This window comes from Garra rufa, chromosome 22, assembly GCF_049309525.1.
Source record: "Garra rufa chromosome 22, GarRuf1.0, whole genome shotgun sequence".
NCBI classification, from domain to species: Eukaryota; Metazoa; Chordata; class Actinopteri; order Cypriniformes; family Cyprinidae; genus Garra; species Garra rufa.
In genome coordinates, this window is record NC_133382.1 from 16,197,449 (window position 1) to 16,210,826 (window position 13,378).

General features: G+C 37.7%; 1 protein-coding gene across 2 annotated transcripts in view; it reads right to left on the reverse strand.

Moving 5' to 3' along the window:
* Positions 1-279: 279 nt before the first annotated feature.
* snx29 (sorting nexin 29) overlaps positions 280-13,378 on the reverse strand; it is a 173,185-nt gene continuing 160,086 nt past the window's right edge. The window contains exons 20-21 of one of the 2 annotated variants that reach the window (XM_073828126.1): positions 13,080-13,219; positions 280-1,496 (exon numbers count right to left, since the gene is read on the reverse strand). In XM_073828126.1, coding sequence (XP_073684227.1) covers positions 1,367-1,496; positions 13,080-13,219 — 270 coding nt within the window. In that variant the 3' untranslated portion in view covers positions 280-1,366. The remainder of the gene's footprint in view (positions 1,497-13,079; positions 13,220-13,378) is intronic. The other variant, XR_012341437.1, reaches the window with a different exon arrangement.

Sequence of the window (13,378 nt, forward strand, 5' to 3'; positions counted from 1 at the left end):
ACCACAAGACAGGCACTTTGTATCACTCAAGGTGACAGAAAGGACAAACAATTAGAGACAACCCATTCATTTCATACTGACCTGGAGGTGTTTTGTAAAATTCTCCTGATTTTGTTTCAAGTTACCATGGCAACACAGCTCACAATCAGCTTTGCAGACCAATTTTTAATGTACACAGAGCCTTTAAAACACTTAATTTGTTTACTTGAAATGGAGCAAAAACAGTATGTGTCATTGTGCTAATCTCTAGTTACCTTACAAATCTGACACAAAAACAGATTGTGTGTTGATACTTGTGTTTATTCATGTATTCATTAAGCTCATGTACTCTTAAGGCTGCAAAACAGCTGCTTCCTGTCACATTTGGGACAGAAAGATACTCTGTTTAAGAAAAACCATCATATACAGTTGCTTACTAGTACAAAAGGTTGCAAAGAGACACATAGGCAAAGCACACAACAGATCTGCTACTGTATGTGTTACAGCTAAACAGAATCTGATGGCAATTCTACATCACATTTAATTTGATAGCAGACTATTTATTCATTAAAACACATCATGGTTCCTCTCTACGATCTCCATATACATTATAACATGTTAAAACCATAAATACTATTTATTAGTAATGATTCCCAATCATCTTTGTGCTTGTAGTTAAAATAGGGCGAAATGATCTCTCACTCGTTCATTCGGTGGAGGTTCCCCTGCTACGAAATTCTCTTCAGTTCAAGTCCACACAATGCGATACGCCCCACCCACGCCGGATTCTCTGTAACAGTACTCTCGAGGTCATCCAGGATAATGGCAGCCCGGAAAATTTCCAATAAAAGATTTTCAGGAACAGGCGACAAGGGCTCTGGAGAACAAGAGCCCAGACCCGACTAACTTCAAATTGTGACCATCACCAAACATTCAACTGAAATCTGGATTTACTGTGAACAGGAAGGTGAAGATTGATTGTTTTGTATATCTATCATAAGTGCAGTTATAATACAATTACATTTAACTTTGTGCCTCATACATAGAGCATGGTAACAAAATGTATACAAACAGAAAAATAAAATTGAGTCCCATGTGTTGCAGTCAAATAATATGATGATGTGCAAATTATTTCCAGACAATTCTTCTCGCAGTCTCATAAAAGTTTCATTTCGCTGCAGTTAGTCAAAATGACATCCTGGCTTTTCCCAAAAACAACATCTGTTATAAATCACTAGGCACAATAGTAACTGAAAGTTTGCAGATTTTGCTCATCGTTTCTAGACCCAGCTAGTCTCCAACAGTGGCGGTATGTACATCCATAATAGAAGAGAAGGTCCTTGGCTTGGTACATCCATACTGATGAGTTTTGAGGATTGCGCTCAGGTTAAAGGTCACCGCTCTGGGGTTCAGGATTCCGGGATTCACGGCCCGAGTTGCGGCCTAGTCTGGGAAAGCGGCTGGAGGCTTTGGATCGGGCAGTTTTGGCTCCACTCTCATTAGCTGTCAGGCTGTCCCTGTTAGAGAACAAACGCAAACATCGGTGAACCCCCTGAGTGCTTTGCTCTTTCTTCTCCTGCCTGACTCCAGGTGTTCATTTGTGTTGTAATACCTTTGGAAAACAGATAGTTCCCACCAGGCACCTAAATGCTTAAACGGAGCAGGAAACCACGGTTCGGAGATGTTCTCCGTGCATTTACAATAACTAAACGCTCCTGTGTGTCAGAGTCCCCGCTGTAGGTAAATAAACAATGAAACAAGCTCTTTGCAATAACGGTTCTTTCCTTGCATCCTCACAGGCCGCACGCTGACATCACCCGTAACTCAGGGCTAACAAACTGAAATTGAAAGATGCCTGCGAGTTGAGCACCGAGCGGAAAGCCCTCGAGGCTGAGTGTGTGTGTCAGAGACAGTGTGTGAGTCCTGAGGGAAGGCTGTATAGACATCAGCTGCAGATGAGGGTTAGACTCTATACATACACAGCTGCGGCTCACCGTACAGAGACAACTCCAGCCTGGATAGCATTACAGCTGTCACTCATGAGCTGGAGGAGTCTAGGAGCCAGTGGCGGTCCTGGCTCACATGGTGCCTGCTCCCAAACTACATATAAATATAAATAAACAATGTAAGTAATGTAGCAATGTGCTGCACATAATGTGCTGTATACCTCTGTGTCAGTGGCAAGCAGTGATGCTCTGAAATGAGCAAGGAAGGTCCTCACTTTTAAACAAAAAAAATGCAAATTCATATCCCAGTCACATTTTCATGGTTAAATAAACAAAACTTGCACTACCAGAAGAAAAAATCTATTACCAATGTAATTAATAGGCTATTATATTTATTAGAACCAAGTATAAATCTCATCAGTTTTAGTTTTTTTTAAGCATTTTACATTTATTCCAAAATAACTCAAGGCAGAAACAATTTAAACAATAGATTTTATTTTAAACAATTCTTTATTTTATTTATGAACTGATGTTCAGAGGATATTTTTCATAATAAATTTTTTTTGGATCATCAGTCATCAAAGCTTGGTAAACACTGGTCACAGACGAGGAGATACAGTGGGTACAGAAAGTATTCAGACCCCCTTAAATGTTTCACTCTTTGTTATATTGCAGTCATTTGCTGAAATCATTTAAGTTCTTTTTTTCCTCAATGTACACACAGCACCCCATATTGACAGAAAAACACAGAATTGTTGACATTTTTGCAGATTTATTAAAAAAGAAAAACTGAAATATCACATGGTCGTAAGTATTCAGAACCTTTGCTGTGACACTCATATATTTAACTCAGGTGCTGTCCATTTCTTCTGATCATCCTTGAGATGGTTCTACACCTTCATTTGAGTCCAGCTGTGTTTGATTATACTGATTGGACTTGATTAGGAAAGCCACACACCTGTCTATATAAGACCTTACAGCTCACAGTGCATGTCAGAGCAAATGAGAATCATGAGGTCAAAGGAACTGCCTGAAGAGCTCAGAGACAGAATTGTGGCAAGGCACAGATCTGGCCAAGGTTACAAGGTTTCTACTGCACTTAAGGTTCCTAAGAGCACAGTGGCCTCCATAATCCTTAAATGGAAGATGACCAGAACCCTTCCTAGAGCTGGCCATCCGGCCAAACTGAGCTATCGGGGGAGAAGAGCCTTGGTGACAGAGGTAAAGAAGAACCCAAAGATCACTGTGGCTGAGCTCCAGAGATGCAGTCGGGAGATGGGAGGAAGTTGTAGAAAGTCAACCATCACCGCAGCCCTCCACCAGTCGGGGCTTTATGGCAGAGTGGCTCGACGGAAGCCTCTCCTCAGTGCAAGACACATTAAAGCCCGCATAGAGTTTGCTAAAAAACACATGAAGGACTCCAAGATGGTGAGAAATAAGATTCTCTGGTCTGATGAGACCAAGATAGAACTTTTTGGCCTTAATTCTAAACGGTATGTGTGGAGAAAACCAGGCACTGCTCATCACCTGTCCAATACAGTCCCAACAGTGAAGCATGGTGGTGGCAGCATCATGCTGTGGGGGTGTTTTTCAGCTGCAGGGACAGGACGACTGGTTGCAATCGAGGGAAAGATGAATGCGGCCAAGTACAGGGATATCCTGGACGAAAACCTTCTCCAGAGTGCTCAGGACCTCAGACTGGGCCGAAGGTTTACCTTCCAACAAGACAATGACCCTAAGCACACAGCTAAAAGAACGAAGGAGTGGCTTCACAACAACTCTGTGACTGTTCTTGAATGGCCCAGCCAGAGCCCTGACTTAAACCCAATTGAGCATCTCTGGAGAGACCTAAAAATGGCTGTCCACCAACGTTTACCATCCAACCTGACAGAACTGGAGAGGATCTGCAAGGAGGAATGGCAGAGGATCCCCAAATCCAGGTATGAAAAACTTGTTGCATCTTTCTCAAAAAGACTCATGGCTGTATTAGATCAAAAGGGTGCTTCTACTAAATACTGAGCAAAGGATCTGAATACTTAGGACCATGTGACATTTCAGTTTTTCTTTTTTAATAAATCTGCAAAAATGTCAACAATTCTGTGTTTTTCTGTCAATATGGGGTGCTGTGTGTACATTAATAAGGGGAAAAAAATGAACTTAAATGATTTCAGCAAATGGCTGCAATATAACAAAGAGTGAAACATTTAAGGGGGTCTGAATACTTTCCGTACACACTGTATACCTTTAATTTCAACAAGCTGAATACTCACTAAAAAAAACCCAAAGATCCCCATTTTAAATCTATAGGCCAGTTGTTTACTTACTTTTTTAAATTAGTCTTCCCAATAACGCCATTATAATTTTCACCAAGTCAGCATTTATTTGATCCAAAGTACAGCAAAAACAGTAAAACGCTGACATTTTTTACTACTTTAACTCTTTTTCATTTGAATATATTTTAAAATGTAATTTATTCCTGCTATCAAAGCTAAATTTTCAGCATCATTACTTCGGTCTTCAGTGTCACATGATTCTTCAGAAATCATTCTAATATGCAGATTTTCTGTTCAAGAAACATTTTTTATTATTATCAATATTTAAAACAGTTAAGTGATTTTTTAGGATTCTCTGATGAAAAAGCTTTTGCAACATTATATACTATAGTATTCAAAAGCTTGGAGACAGTATAATAAAAAAATTGGGGGGGGGGTGAAAGAAATTAATACTTATACTTCAGCAAGGAAGCTTAAAATTGATCAAAAGTGATGATAAATACATTTACAATGTTACAAAAGATTTCTATTTCAGATATGCAGTTCTTCTAAACTTTCTATTCATCAAAGAAACCTGAAAAAAATATATTTAGCTGCATTAAATGTAATAATAAAATATATTAGAATGAAAAAAGCATATTAGAATGATTTCTGAAGGATCATGTGACACTGAAGACTGGCGTAATAATGCCAAAAATTCAGCTTCGAAATCACAGAAATAAATTACATTTTAAAATATATTTAAACAGAAAACAGTTATTTTAAATAGTAAAAATATTTCTAAAATTTACTGTTTTTGCTGTACTTTGAATCAAATAAATGCAGGCGTCTTTAAAAAGAGCCTAAAAAGAAAAAGAATCCTACTGTTCAAAAACTTTTGACTGGTAGTGTATGTATTATGTTGTAATATGCACTGTTTTATTTTTGTACTATACTTTTTCATCCAATTTGTCGAGGAGACACTGCCTCTCCCTTGCCTCCTCAGAGGAAACCCCCCCCCCCCACTCTGTGCGTTATAAAACAAGATAAATGATTAAAAGGAATTAACGATATATCTATTCTTTGAAAAAATATTAAAAACAAAATAAAATGTAAAGTTCTAGATATTTATTTTTAATTAAAAATAAATCAATAGAGTGCTTCAGGGATGACCTATTTTTTCTGCCAAAATCAGGTAACAAGTTAGCATTTGAGCACTTCTGGTTCCAATATCCAGTAGTCAATTGGTTTTTGAATGGGTTTTTAGTTAAACACCTGAAATAAGGCTTGTGGTTAATACAAGTTCAAAATATAGTTCAACATATAATCAGTAAAAATTTATTTTTTTAAGCTTTTAATTGTCTTGGAAAAGCATGTTTTTAACTCCAGAGGTTGCTGGACATTAAACATCACATCGAACAGGTAAATTAATCTACTCATTTAGTTAGTTTCATAGCCTCGTTCTGTAGTAGTGTAGTTCATTTATAGCCTGTATTTAGTTTTTTTTTATCCCTTCAGACTGTATTTAGGCTTCAAAATTCATAAAACTTGTGTCAAACTTTTGTTGGTCACAGTGATTATTTTTTGCAACATTCCAAAAACCAATTGGAAAAGTAAAAAATTGTGTGATGTGAACTTCTGGGTTGGCCTACAAAATAACATCATCACTGTAGCACTCTATAGCGCTACAGTGACTTATTCTATTTTATTCTATCCACCTTATTTTTCAATGTGGAAGTAAGCAGTTTTCTGTGAATGTGCGAGACTTCCGGTTTATCAGCAGTTGTAGGGAAATAAAGAGAACAATAACAACGTGCAGTAAACAGTAAAACAGTTTGCACTACAAACCAGTGTGTTCATAATTAAGATTACATTAAAATAATATGGTATGACATGCCAATCTGCAATATCAAGCAGCAAAACAAGCTGTTTTGTACAGCTAAAAATAGCTGGAAAAGGATAAGTGGCCACTCTTATAAATATAATTATAAAAATAAGGTGGATATCATCTTATTTCAATTTCTACTATTTTTACACTCTTGAACATGATGCCATAGAAGAACCTTTTTTGTTTAAATGGTTCCATGAAGAACCTTTAACATCTATGTTTCACAAAAAGGTTCTTTGTGGCAAAAAATGGTTCTTCAGATTATAAAAAGCTAAGAAAGAGATGGTTCTTTAAAGAACCTATGGTTCTTCTTTGGCATCGCTGTTAAGAACTTTTTAAAGCATCCTTATTTTTTTTTTTAAGAGTTTATGGTGCCGATGGTGACCAGGGGAACTAAAAGCAGGTGGAAAAGCAGGAAGGTACTTGAAAAAAAAAAAAACATATTGGGTCACAACTGAAGGTGTCAGGTGGGGATGGAGGACAGTTGCAATGTTGAGAGACTGCCATAGATGAGTGACAGAGAAGTGGTGTGTGTGTGTCTGAGACCTGTGTGCCTGTATCAGATATGTCAAAATCCAGTGCTGCACTGAGAATCAGGTTTTTGTGTATTTGTGGCTAAAATATAAAGCCAAGGCATCATAAATGTGGTGCATATGGGATGAAAAGGGTACGACTGCATCCAATCGAATTCACACAGTGAGGGTGTGTGCTTTATATGCATGTGTAAAGTAATTGCCAGACATTTTAGGAGTATAGAGCCACAGAGAAGAGCAAATAAATGGTTTTGTCGAAATGAATGCACCCACGTTTGAAGAAAAATGTGTGTGGATTTGAAATGGATTTCTGCTAAAGCTAAAATTTGATTTGATCTTCAACCAAGTCACAACAACAGACAGCACAGTCTTCTTAAACATATGCTTTCATATCAAAAAGGAACAGGTTAATGACTCAATTGGAGTCAAAGCTAACAGAGCTTAAATAATGAGTATATGTGTTTAATATTAGCATTCACTTTTTAATAAAATCCAATTTTATAAATCCATAAAATCAATTTCCCATGAAAATGCAGGTGCGTCAGATGAGAAAAACAGTTACTTGCTCTGTGCTGTCTGGCACTCACTTTACGCAAGCATAAAACACAATATCACTGTGTGAATTCAATCGGATACAGTCACACTCTTTCTATCCCACAAGGCATCACATTTTATGACCAATTTATGCAAAAATCTATGCTTCCTACAACTGGATAATCTCAAAGTGGAAAGGAAACCATGAATTTCCTTCACTGTTCTCAAAAAGGACCAAAAAACTACCGTTTCAAAGCACCTTTGTGAGGGTATGACGGAACAGCCACTTATGAAGCCGTTGTTCTGAGAGCAGGCTAATCTAGCTGTACTGATTACGTAGAACTAATAACTTTCAAGAGGTTTCAAAGGAAATGAAATTTGAACAGTAAGCCAGAAGTGTGGTTATGCAACACACAACACACCATGATCGGCTTCTCCTCTGCTGTATTGCTGCTGTCAGATCGGCACAGGGCTGAGAGAGAGAAAAGACGAGAGCTGGGCGAGGGGAAGGAACGAGGGAGACAGCCAAATAAAAAAAAAAGGTAAGAATGAAGTTCTGAGCAGCTTTCAATCAAGCTGGAGCAGCAGGGAAGAAGCTGGAAGCAGGTAAGTGGGGTGCTGCGATGCCCCCCACCAGTAAATCTATCCATCTTTCCATCCATCCATCCATCCTCAGCTCCTCACAAAGCAACACACGCACACACACATACTCACGCAGATACTATTGAATGGGTCCATGCTGCAGGAGGCTGATCTGCAGTCTAAACAGTAGCCGCTGAAAGAGCGTCCTCGTGTTATATAACCTCTAAGAACAGAGATTCAGCTCTTCATTTAGCCGTGGAACAAGCCCTCCTTATCTGTCTATCCCCTGCACCTCTGCTGGAGAGGCTTCTTGTTGTGGATTTAGGCGGTAATATCTATGAAGCAAATTTTGAAATGGCTCAACCACATTGAAACCGAATCAAGCCTTACTGGATGTGGCCCCTCACAAATGGAAAAACACTGGGATAGTCAATAGTCCCTGGGTGAGACTAGAGGTATCGTTTCCAAACAGCCTGGTTCTCTTTGATTTTTGAGCCAAGTGGATTTTAAATGATACAAAATAAAATAAAATAATAACATATCTACACACACACACACACACACACACACACACACACACACAATAGTATACTAACAATAATTACAAGTAGGGGAGAGCAGGGTGAGTTGAGCCAGTTTTTACTTAAAGTGAGCACATGACAGTAATGGGTCCAACTTAAATATGTACATTAATTTCAGGATGTGGTGCATCCTTGGGAATAATCATTTTGGCTCTACAACAAACTGCTTTTAAAATATGGCTTTCCAAAGAAAAAGGTGGTCTCTTGGTTCAACTTGCCACAAGTGATGGGGTAAATTGAGCCCAGGGAGAGGGTAAGTTGAGCCACATACTTTGCTGTTGATTATGATGAAGAAAACTGGAACATTTTCACCTATATCAAAGGAAGATAAATTCAATAAAAATGACTTCTTAAAATCTACGCATGATGCTTGTGATGGACTGACCGACCATCCAGGTGTTTCTCCACCTGTGGCTCAAGACGCAGGGTTAAGCTCCAGCTCCAAACAACCCTAATAAGGATGAATCAGTTTGGATAATGCAACAGAGGTATGGATGACTTCTTGAACGTTTTGTTTAAAGATACATTTCATAACATTGAAGACAGATTTTAAATTATATAAAAGTTTCAGAACAAAAACTTCAAACCAAATAACCAAAACAATTTTTTTGTTCTAAAATAAACACTGACTCAACTTACCACAGGACTTTTAGCTCAAATTACCCCACTCCTACCACTTTAACAAACTTGAATCACCCAGCTGTTTAGAGCATAGAATTGTGGATAAAATTTACTTTGGGCATGTCTGGAAAAGGTGAATAGCTGGATGGTTCAAAATTAGGTCAAGTAAAACCAAAGTGAAACAGAGATTGTTTTTTTTTATTATTATTATTCCTCTGACCCCACCAGAGGATGCTCAGACACTTCCACTTATTTGGGTCCTCGGTCAGCCTACTGTCATGACCAAATAAAGAATCTAGGAGTTGTGTTTGACCAGGATCTAAATTTGACAGGCAGAATAATGCTGTGATTATCTTGCTTTCTTGCTCAATTAAAGATTTAAACACCATTATTTTGTCTCATCTAGACTATTGTAATATTTTGTAATTATTTCACACTTGCAATTAGTTCAGAATGCAGCTTGTGAGTGCTGAGAAAAGTCAACATATCTATTCTATTTTGGCCTCTCTCAGGTGGATACCAGTGGGCTTCAGGATAAAATATAAGGTTCTGTTGCATTTGTCCAAGGCAGTGCATGGAATCATTCCTGCTTATGTGTCTGAGCTAATTACTTATAGTAGACATCTAGGTCTTTAAGATCAACTAATAAGTTGTTCCTTACTATCCCTCAAACTTATTTAAAGCTGAAACGGGATCAGGCCTTTGCCGTTGTGGGTCCGAGGCTTTGGAATAGTCTGCTTTCTGAGATCAAAGAGATTACATCTTGAACGCCTTTAAAGTTGGTTAAAAAGCACTTTCATCACTGTCATTAACCGTTAAGGAGGTGGGCTAGTATGTGTACAAAATAACCTGATTGTACCTGTACCCTAAATGAAAATGCACTAGTAGACTAAGTCTCACACTTACTTCAAATACTAAAAAGTGTTTTTGTCTTTGGTCATATCTAATCTTGCCTAGAGCACCAGGACTGCCACTAAAGCTCCATCAAAACCAAAACAATGACTCTGGGTGAGACCACCTCTGGTGGAAGCTCTTTGAAGCAGCCCTTCATCGTAAAAATGTATAGACCTCAAGTGTCTTCCATTTCAAAGCTGAAGTCCCTCAAAGTCTAAAAAACGCTTTTTGTTCCACAAAAACCTTCTCACAATGTCTTTTAAAAGCCCTTCGTCATTCCCACTCAAAACTGACAGTGACAGTCAGGAGATGCCAGGAGCGGGCACACAAGAGATGTTTTAACATGAAAGGATTCCCTCGTTGGCAAAGCAAGCTCACTATAACCTCTGTGTGACAGCTTTCCACTTTGTCTGTTTGCCAGGAGGCGGCTTGATTGGCATGGAATGGATATGCAATCACCAATGTGTTTAATGTGGCTGTGAGCAGCTACTCCAGGTCTGAGAGCTGCTTCCAGAGCACGAGAATTGAACTGTTAATCACATAAATCACACTGGCAAATTCATCGAGAATAAACACAGTTCCGAGACAGCTTGCTCAGAAACACAAGCAATAAACTGGTGAAGAGTGAACTGTATCTACAAAAAGGAAATACAATCCACATAGAGAATGGACTCAAGAAGCCCCAGAGTGGTTTTGTGCTAAAAATGTGATGTATTCGCTAAATCATACATCACATCCAGATCTCTGCCCAAGTAAAAAAGCAGCTGGATTTATCTGTCTTTAGCACTTAAATTATCTACAGTCATGCCAAGCAAAGAGCCATTATCGTCTCACAATGTGCCAAGGGTCTCTTTTAATTAAATCAGATTTGATGTGAGGGTAAAATAGTTTTTTTTTTTTTTTTTATTAATTTCCTGTTTGAAATCACGTCACGCTGCCAGACACAGCGCTAACAATAAACCAATGAGATGCAGCGTGTGAAAGGAAGTCTGACCTGATAAATCAATGAGCCAATCAGAACAGACAATTGGCCGGTAAAATGCAGGATGTGAGCGGTCCAGTAAGCAAATCAAATTTCCTGTTAAAGAACAGCTGTGAGATGATTGGTGATGCAATTTGTTCTGTGTGAAATGCGCAGTGTGGGATTTCAGAGAAGAAACCCGTGTCATATTCACTAACCGTCGTAATCTAGCTTAACCAGGTGCTGAAAAACTGCCTTGGGTATTTAAATGAAGTCACTGTCATTCTTTTCAGCACAAACACACCTGTCTATGTAAATAAGGCTTTGGAAAGTTTGTAAAAGTGAGCGCTATTTGCTTGCCGTAATTAACGCTGTGCTATTACCGCCCACGGAAAGCAGCCGGTAAATAGGGTTTATTAAAAAGTGAAGTTTGTGTACATTTTCTACTCATCATGGCAGTAGTAATTCATCAAATGATTAAATAATGGAGAAGAGTATTGTAATGGGGCATATATTCAGACAGTGTGCAGTCGAGTACACTTTCTGCATTTTAAAAAGCCAATCATAGTGGTGAAGTGATACCAGTAGTAAAGCAGTGGTTCTCAACAAGATGATTATCTACACTGGACAACGAGCATTAAAAAGAGCTAAAATATTTCTCATTTCAATTCTTCCTCTCAACAGCTGTTCCTGTGGATATATGAGGCAGCCTAATTTGAAGTGCAATTTCTAGACCTGAAAAATAAAAATCTGAATCAATAAAATAAAACTCCCTAGGAATTTTTTATAACAAATATACATTTTTTCCAAGCCACGCCAAGCTCTAAAATATTTTACTGGGTAGAAATTGTGAGTAAAAAATATATACAGTTGAAGTCAAAAGTTTACATACACCTTGCAGTATCTGCAGTTTATACAAAGTGCATGTTATTTTCTGTTTAGTGACGAAGATATTTTAATAAAAGACATTTACATGTCCACAAGAGAAAATAATAATAGAACTTACAAAAATGACCCTGTTCAAAAGTTTACACACTCTTGATTCCTAACACCTGAATTATCCACAGATGTTTTTTTTTTTTTGTTTGTTTTTTTTGTTTAGTGATAGTTGTTCACAAGTCCCTTGTTTGTCCTGAACAATTAAACTGCCCGCTGTTCTTCAGAAAAGTCCTTCAGGTCCCACAAATTCTTTGGTTTTTCAGCATTTTTGTGTATTTAAACCCTTTCTAACAATGACTGCATGATTTTGAGATCCTTCTTTTCACAGTGAGGGACTCATATGCAACTACTACAGAATGTTCAAATGCTCACTGATGCTTCAAAAGGAAAAATAACACATTAAGAGGCAGGGTTGTAAACTTTTGAATGGAATGAGGATGTGTACATTTTTCTTATTTGTGGGACCTTAAGGATTTTTCTGAGGAACAACGGGCAGTTTAACTGTTAAGGACAAACAAGGAACTCCTGAACTATCACTATTAAAAAAAAAAAAAAACTGAGCTGTGGACAACACAATATTAAGAATCAAGCGTATGCAAACTTTTGAACAGGGCCATTTTTATAAATTCATCTATTATTTTCTCTTGTGGACTATATGTAAACAACTTTTACGTAAAATATCCTACTCAGGTCAGTACTAAATAAAAAATAACATGCATTTTGTATGATCCCTCTTATTTTAGTAAAATTAACATTTTGCAGATTCTGCTTTTCTGAACTTTTGACTTCAACTCTATTTTAAAATCCTTATCCTTAATTTTTATCCAGTATCTTACAAACAAGTGGAAAAGTGCTATAAATTCACTGTTTAAAAATACTGAGAACATTGAAAAACATTCAGCTCATTACACTCCTGAAATTCTTATATTTAGTTTACAGTAACAAAGAGTGTCTGGCCTTCAAATGTTCTTGTAGTCAACAGGGTTAAGAACCACTGCACTGAAGTATACTAGATTAAATCATCTGCATCTTTCACAACCGAACACTAAGATGCAAACTCCAAAATTCTGAATTTCAGCCTTATTTGCTTCAATTCTCTAGCAAATCATGTGCAGCATAAATGGCGAGAGTGAATGAGGCACTAAAATTGGGTGCAATTCATTCTTGGCATGTTCGTTCTTTATTCAGCGTGGCTTTGTGGCATTTGAAAGTTTGATTGCATTGGCCTACTTGAGTGACAACTCAAAATGGCATGTATCATCTGTTGAAGCACTAAAATACAGTGTCATATAGAGTTCACGGAGCTGAATTACATACAGTTGATGGTTATTGCATGTGAATTATTGTGTCAGTGTGTGTATGTACTCACTGGCAGAAAGGCAGTAACTGCAGTAAAGTCTCCTTTGTGGGCTGGACAGTGAATTCAGGCAGTGTCTGGATCAGTTTATTCATCACCATACGCAGGTATGACTGCAGCTGTTTCCTCCTCTCCTCTACAAACTTGGCATCCTACAAATTGATATAAATACACAATTTAAATGTCTTGAAGGAATAGTTCTGCTATAAATGAAAATTGTCATTGGCATACTTTACCACAAATGCTTTTTGGTACATTTGACAATTCACTTTAACCAAATTTAAATTTTTTCTAAAGTAGGTCTATAAGCA